Below are 7,612 nucleotides of genomic sequence, written 5' to 3' on the forward strand. Positions count from 1 at the left end.
ACAAAGAGGAAAATTGTTCCATCCTCACAGAGGATCAGTCTAAACGACTCAGGTGTAGATTGACTACAAGTTCTACCAAGTGCAGCGGGGCTGCCGTGCTAAGTGCTTGAGGAAGCGTACTTCTGGTCACCGACCTTTCGCTCTTTACAAGAACCCAGTATGAGTTAGCTGATCGCAATCCGCTTACTCCAAGAGTAATTATTGCCGTCCCAAGGCTAATTGACTTTTCGGTTTCAATTCATAACTGATTTTTATCTATTTTTAACCAAATTTAAAAGTTTAGATCTTCCTAGTTATACTGAATATATATAGTAAATCTGGATACATGCATAACTACTGGCTACCTAGCCCCGTACCGTATTCTTGTTTGGGTGTAGTCACACCATGCACACCTTGTGTGACACACACACCCATGTTATCAGGGTTTGTAAAACCCCGTTACAGCGGGAGCCCCGCTGCAGTACAGGTCCACTTGCAAAAAATGGATGATCGGACGGGCGAAGACCTAAAGGCGAGGTGGAAGCATGATGAAATCGATGCAGACCACAATACGTGCAATTTTCGCCTGATATTAGAGAGATATGAATATCATTAGGTCTCAATTCTTCAATTATCATTGTACAACCTACTTTTCTTACGGACTACTAGCACTACGGTAAGCTGATCGATCTTAATCGTGAGCGGCCAAGTTTCTTCAACAGCGTCTAACTTTCCAAGGCGTGCTTGTTCCTCATACCGATGACGTCATATACAGAATTCTGCTGGATGCACGATGCTCTTCTAAAAATATTTATAATAGAGCAAATACGTTGGTCTCCCTGGGTACTATGTTCTGGTGAACCTATGTGTACGAATGGGTGACTACTTGTGCGCACACGTGTATAACGTGTCAAAGAGCAAAATTTCACCCCATGCTTTTGGCGTCCTGGCAAGGGAAAGCTTTAAGAACCCATTAAAATTAATCGTCACCTTACTTTCCCTGCTAATGATTCGGGTAATACTGATTTGTAGTCACTGTGGCCGGTAGAGCAAAGTGGCCCACCTTGCCGCTATCAGCGACACTGTTGTCAGTGAACATTAGGCCAAGCTGTGTCTAGATGTAGTATCTTAACAACATAACTATCTGTAACAGATAGCTCGTATCAAAACTGGCGCTTACAGCAAAATTTTGGCGAAATTTGTTCATAGTGCTTGGCATTAGATTAAATATTCACACAACAGATTATCCACAGAACAATCGTCATAAAAAACATTTATATTGCGCGGTAGAGACAATTATCGGACGCAGAAGAGGATATTGATCATAGTGCGGATAAAATACGCTCCCTCACATTGAGTTTGCGTTTAACCACGCAGATCGTACCTCTACAGATCCCGTCTTACTTTTTACTTAATGCATTGGTTAACCCCCGCGCCCCTTGACACGTCCACGAAGTAAATTTGATTTTAGGGTAATCAATACTGTCCAACTTGATTATATCAACCGGATGTACCCGCAGCATAAGCAATGATTTTATCACCCGATTAATCTCATATGAAATTAACGTGAAAGATTAAGCTTTTAGCGTAGTAAATGTACCTTCACATCCAGTATCTCCTGTTTTTCAGACAAAGTATTTATCTCGCCACACGGCCGGAAACGGTTCAGTTTGCGCTCTTACTCTACTTTGTGTTTGACATAGGCTTCTCAAGCTTCATTGCAAATTCGTGCTTATAATCCATGCTTCGCTCTGAGTCCAAATGACTGCAGTACAATGTGTGCGCTCACTATGATAGATTACCACCCTGCCACACTACATCGTTGGGGTCACAAATCGTGATTTCGTCCCGAGCTTCATTAACACATTTGAGTGCGAGCTCTACAAGCACGAAGTACTCAAAAGTTCATCTTCTTATTGATTATCTAAGCTTTTGCTCAGCGATCCGCCAACAAAGACGCGGAATCTGTGGTTAGCGACATTAAGCCTTATTCGGTGCGGAAGGTGGGGCGCTTTCAAATGAAATAGTCAGAGACCCAACCTGAGGCTTCTTCAGAGGCTAAAGAGCTTTGCAGCTTTTTGTCAATTAAAGTTATCTCTGGCTTAACCGCTACAATAGCCACACTATCCACGTGAGCTGCACCAACTATATCATCACCAGTTATATACCAGTTCGGTACCAAACGCTAGGGAATTTAACTGATTTAGAATCACTTTTTTTATTAAATTTTTTTTTAAATAAATTGGAGATGTATACCATATCGGTAACAACTGGTTTATCGTCAGATAAAAACACGTACTTTCTACCAATCGAAATTAAATAATCAGAAATTATATCAAACACAAAGACGTTATTCACAATATACTCAGCAACGACAAGACATGGACAGCTCAGATGATGACCACTAAGCTGAAGCCGGTGACTGCGTTCGCTCCATTTCGGCCTCGTCACCTGACGAGGCCGAAACAGACAGCTTCTATGTTGCACGTTCATGTACCAACAGAGAGGAACTCATTTGAGCTATTGACACGTACAATCACAACCATGAACGAGCATTCAAAATTAAGTCAAGTGATATCCGCAGATACAGAACCGCATGTGTTGACCCAAAGTGCAAATTCGACGTCTCATTTGTGTATGGAAGATGATTCGGCCGCTGCAAACTTTCTCTCATCACAAGTGCGACCCGACGGGTGTCAACTTTGACGACCACGACGACCACGACGCCCGAAGCGCTCTCGAAAGAACGTACGTCGTACAACTTCAAGAAGTGCGCCAATCTGTCGCTGTCAAGGGCCGGCATGCTAGTCCACCTTCTGTTAAAAGATTTTCCGTCAGTCACGTATCGAAGCTATGCTAAAGCTTGTAGCCAGTCGGAAGCCATGCTGTTTAAAGAAGACAGGTCACAGTATCAGTTATTTGTGTCCTATATCCACAAAAAAGACAAGAGTGGACATAAAGCAAATATCGTACAGCACAACAACTTGATCACGCGTCTGGTCGTCGTCTTTAAGCAGAGGATCTAAGCGGCTAGCGTTTTTGCCGACCGAGGCTTCAGTATAGATGAAGTAGAAGCGCGGAGGGACGCTCCATTTCGCATGATTTCCGAACAGTAACGAGATCCCATTCCTGTTTATTGCGAGGGTCTCTGGTGAGAACATGGATAATAAAATGGTCATGCTATCTCAAATGGATGCGCCGTTCACTTTCTGTACTATTGTTTGTCATTTTGGATCGCGACAAAGGTCTGATGCTGGTAATGGAAGTCGAAGCAGCCGACGTGCTGTCTATGTCAGATGATTGAGAATTTCAGCGCCAATTTAAAAACAAGGCTCTGCGAGACGGCTCATGGCGATTGAAAAAAGCTCTGTTTGTAGCGTTCTACAATCGACGGGCGGCCGACCTATAGGCAAAGAGCCTTTAAACATTGGAATGAATCAAAGCAGTACTCGAAGAAAAGTGGTCGGCTGCGCACTGACCGAAAAAAATATATAGTGTAATGAGGGAACCCGGTCCCAAAAAAACGGATAGCCGCGCCAGAGAAGGCTTAATCCTAAGGTACCGGTAGCTTAAATCTCTTTCTACTGAATATACGTCTTACAGAAGTAACGTTCATTTTTCAAACTTGCGCAAAATGTTAAATGCGGCGACGTATTGCAGTGCAGTGTGCTTAAGGCTGTACTCGCTGTTGGATAGTCCTATTTTGTCAAAAAGTGCCGGCATGTTCTCAACAGGCTTGCGTAGGTGATCATGCGAGACAAAGTTGCTTAGGAACTCGTCGATCAGCATATCTATATGCGACACTGTGTAGCACGGCGAGTACTGTACCTCAATGACGAGACCTCGCGGAAGATTGTTTCGGGACATGAACGTGCATACGCTCACCACAAAGTCGCCTAACACATACTGTGTTCCCTGCATCACACCAACACAACAGAAAGCACGGCAGGTTTGGCTGCGAGCCATAACTTCATGTTACTGATTGACCATACCTCAAACTGCCCATCCGATTTAAAGGCGTAGATCTCAACTTGTTGAAAAATATTAGCTCCATCAAGCCCACACTCTAGCAGAGAGCAATCTTCCATTAGCCCCTCAATTCCATTGTCGCTAGGTGCTAGAGTGTGTGCCTTCTCATTGGCAAGGACTGCGTACACCAAATCGTCGATTTGTGACATCCTCAGCATGAACATGCGCTGGTTCATATATCCATCTATAGGCCAGAGTATATTAGTCTTGAATCCCCCACCAAATGGTATCATTCCATTACTTGTAAGCGTCTTTCGATTGAACAGACGACAGTGCACCACATGCCGTCCGACCTTCTCGCCGCCCATAGTCTCAAGCTTGCGCAGCAATTCCTGATACTTCTGCGTTATGTTGACATCCTGAATGATCACCACTCTGAAATATGAGGCAAAGCGAAGTCAGTTGGACTAGCTCATTGCAGTAAGGGGGCGAGCTCACCTGGTCATGCCTGTCATGGTTTTACTTGGTAAAATCTATTGTAATTTTCAGTGTTACGTTACAATAACACACACGTTTTGACAGATGGAGGTACGCGAAGAACTGGGTGTTGCTATGGCGCTCTTTGGTTGCGCTGAGGGCAAGCCGCATACTGAAGACGAAGAAATCGACGGCTTACATTTACTGCCTTCCTTTGCTATGCCGCTACTGCCCCACAACAACGAGGAAATAGAAGCCGCAGTACTCAATAGCGTTGAAAGAGATAAGGTGGTGGGACTACAAGTGCGAGACACTAATTTTCAGACACTGGAGACAACAATGAAGGGACTAGACGTAGCAACAATCAGTGCAGATATTGGAGATGAGGAAGCGGATAAACGCGTTGAAGACTCCAATATTCAAGCAATGGTGACATTAAGGGACGATGCAATGCTCAGAACGAAAGCACAAGAGATGCTGACGAAAAAGCAGTATCTTGTTGCCGCAGATGCTGCAGATCTGGCTGCAGGAACTGTTGAGCGACGTGGCTACCAATGTCGCTTCAAAAACTGTTTCAAGTTTGCACAGGCAGGTGGATATTGTATCGCCCATGGTGGTGGATATCGCTGTCAGACACCGTTCTGCGCCTTTTTCAATTTGCGCACGTGTCCGGATCATGGAGGCTCAAAGCGGTGCGGAGTCACTGGATGCACTCGAGTAGCTCTTGGTTCTTTGGCACTGTGTTGTGCACATGGTGGGGGCCGAAAGTGCTCCTACAAGAATTGCGACAAGTATGATGCTGGGCAGGGTCTATGCTTGGCCCATGGGGGAGGGCGTGATTGTACAATGAGTGGCTGCTCTAAGAAAGCCATTCGCTACGGCCTATGCAGTAGCCACGGAGGTAGGGCGCGTTGCAAGGTGGACGGATGTGAAAAGTATGATAGAGGTCAAGGCAAGTGTAAAGCGCACGGGGGTGGCTACTTTTGCAAAATTCAAGACTGTAGCAAAAAGGATAAAGGGGGTGGTCTTTGTGTTGCCCATGGTGGTGGCAAGAAATGCTATGTCGAAGGGTGCACCACACCTTGCGTTGGTGGAGGCCGTTGCAAATTGCACGGAGGCGGTAAACGATGCCAGACTGATGGGTGTCGCAATTGGGCCCTCAATGGCGGTCGTTGTAAACAGCACGGTGGCACAGGCAAGCGCTGCTCGCGTCGTGGATGTGAAAAGCATGATCAAGGAGGTGGATTTTGCCTTGCTCATGGTGGCGGCTTCACATGTACCTTTTTAGGTTGTACAAAAAAACAGGTGACGATAGATTTGATTCATTGTGACGGTTTGCGTAGGCTCACGTTACATTTTGCTTATAGATCCGATTTGGGCGTTGTTGTGCGCACGGTGGAAAGCCCCGGTGCACCGTGGCGGGCTGTGAACGTCTAGGGCAGGCACGCGGACTTTGTAAGGCGCATGGTGGAACAAAGCCCTGCATTGTTCCGGAATGCACGCGCAAGGCTAACAGCGGAGGTCGCTGCATCCGTCATGGCGGTGGGGGTCGCTGCAAAAGTGAGGGATGCATCAAGACGAATCGCGGTGGTGGCTATTGTAAGGCGCACGGAGGTGGTAAAAAGTGTACTTTATCTGACTGCAATGAATGGGCTATAGGCGGTGGCGTATGCCCACAACATGAGTTATTCACCGCAGCCGCAGTTGTCTCCGTATGACGTAGCGAGACATCGATTCATCGTGTACTGTGCGAGTTTATTCTCAAAATCAATTTTAAGTGCTTCATTGCATTCAATGATACAAAGATTACACCTCAAACATTTGTTTACAAGTAAGCAAGACCCGAATTAATCGATTCAACCTCTGTGGGCGATAACGGTAAGCGTTTGACATTGTCGAACGGCAAAACATCGGGACTTGATGGAAGAATGGGCAATGCACGCTGTGATGGTGGTGGCAGATAAGATCCCAGCGACTTAGACAAAGGCAATGGTTTTGCTGGCAGTAGCGAACGCTTGCCCAAAAACTTGATGACCGGTTCGCGGCCCCGAGGCGTCACATTAGCATTCTTCGCAGAAGATGCAGACTCTGAAGATGTAGCATCCGACGCCTGGACAAACTTGCTAGAGCTGGTGGGAGCTAGCGCGTCGTCTACCATGAAGAGCGGTTTTCCTACTTCCACGTTATCTTCCAGCTGGGCTAGTAACTCGACAACGGTGCCAGCCACGGGACTAGTTACATCTACGCTGACCTGAAAAATAACACCACTTCAAGTGAGCAACAATACCTTCTTATACGTTTGGTCGGCACCTTATCGGTCTCGAGCACAAGCACCACTTCGTCCGCTTGCACCACATCTCCTGCATTCTTTAGGATTTCTACAAGCGTTCCCTCACTTATTGAATCTCCCATGGAGGGCACGTTGATCGTCTGAACAGCTTGTCGGCCTGCGGATGCATGGAAAGCGCGACGCAGCGAAGATAGCATCGCAATTTGGTATGGCCAAGTATCTCAAGTGCTACGTATGATAAAAAAAGGTTCCACATTTTTTGCCGAAATATTAATAAAAAAATGGGGCCTAGCTATTTTATATACCAAATCCATACTTTACTCTCAACAATTGAGTCTCGTGGTGTCTGTATAATCATCGCTTAATTATTGTGGCAAGTCAAATGAGGTTTTCAGATGTAAGTCTCAAACCATAAGTTATAATATCCATTCATCACATATATCCATCTTGCAAATACAGCATTTTCATTGACTCAAAGACCTGTCTACACTTCATCGAGGTCATTCATCTGATAAGCCAAAATGTGATGGTGTGGTTGCAAAAGCGGGCTTCGTATTGGCTACTTAAAGTAAGTATGTTCATATATGTGAGTAATAAGGAAGACTTGGTGAACGACGGAGAGGCTAGCAACAACTCAGGAGGTCGACACCAGGAGCCAGACGATAGGTACATTGTTAATACCAGTAGAACTATTGTATTATATTTTATTTCATTTCGAAGATGTTTCCAACAAAACTTGATGAGAATTTAAGTATCAAACGGATTTTCCCGATTAGAGTCCGGTCTTCTATTTATTAGTACCGGACGCAAGCCCAAAAAATCTGGATTTTTTTTTCGAGAAAACAGAATATTTTAGTGACAATGTGAAAATAGCGATTTTGGTTTTCGAAGTACGTC

General features: G+C 45.3%; 5 protein-coding genes across 5 annotated transcripts; 2 read left to right on the forward strand and 3 right to left on the reverse strand.

Moving 5' to 3' along the window:
• Positions 1-2,376: 2,376 nt before the first annotated feature.
• Positions 2,377-2,787, forward strand: PHALS_11748 (uncharacterized protein; the record flags this gene model as incomplete). Its single annotated transcript, XM_024727163.1, has 2 exons — positions 2,377-2,658; positions 2,713-2,787. The coding sequence occupies 2 exons, from the start codon at positions 2,377-2,379 to the stop codon at positions 2,785-2,787; spliced, it is 357 nt and encodes a 118-aa protein (XP_024577767.1).
• A 43-nt stretch (positions 2,788-2,830) lies between these two features.
• On the reverse strand, positions 2,831-3,140 carry PHALS_11749 (uncharacterized protein; the record flags this gene model as incomplete). The annotated part of the gene is made up of 2 exons (XM_024727164.1): positions 2,831-2,864; positions 2,953-3,140. 2 exons carry the CDS (start codon positions 3,138-3,140, stop codon positions 2,831-2,833), a joined length of 222 nt encoding a protein of 73 aa, XP_024577768.1.
• Positions 3,141-3,591: 451 nt separating this feature from the next.
• Positions 3,592-4,463, reverse strand: PHALS_11750 (mediator of rna polymerase ii transcription subunit 20; the record flags this gene model as incomplete). Its single annotated transcript, XM_024727165.1, has 4 exons — positions 3,592-3,894; positions 3,972-4,192; positions 4,250-4,383; positions 4,447-4,463. The coding sequence occupies 4 exons, from the start codon at positions 4,461-4,463 to the stop codon at positions 3,592-3,594; spliced, it is 675 nt and encodes a 224-aa protein (XP_024577769.1).
• Positions 4,464-4,530: 67 nt separating this feature from the next.
• On the forward strand, positions 4,531-6,143 carry PHALS_11751 (uncharacterized protein; the record flags this gene model as incomplete). The annotated part of the gene is made up of 3 exons (XM_024727166.1): positions 4,531-5,730; positions 5,793-6,024; positions 6,085-6,143. 3 exons carry the CDS (start codon positions 4,531-4,533, stop codon positions 6,141-6,143), a joined length of 1,491 nt encoding a protein of 496 aa, XP_024577770.1.
• A 107-nt stretch (positions 6,144-6,250) lies between these two features.
• Positions 6,251-6,912, reverse strand: PHALS_11752 (dihydrolipoyllysine-residue succinyltransferase component of 2-oxoglutarate dehydrogenase; the record flags this gene model as incomplete). Its single annotated transcript, XM_024727167.1, has 2 exons — positions 6,251-6,676; positions 6,736-6,912. The coding sequence occupies 2 exons, from the start codon at positions 6,910-6,912 to the stop codon at positions 6,251-6,253; spliced, it is 603 nt and encodes a 200-aa protein (XP_024577771.1).
• Positions 6,913-7,612: the final 700 nt, after the last annotated feature.

This window comes from Plasmopara halstedii, assembly GCF_900000015.1.
Source record: "Plasmopara halstedii genome assembly, contig: Scaffold_555, whole genome shotgun sequence".
NCBI lineage: Eukaryota > Oomycota > Peronosporomycetes > Peronosporales > Peronosporaceae > Plasmopara > Plasmopara halstedii.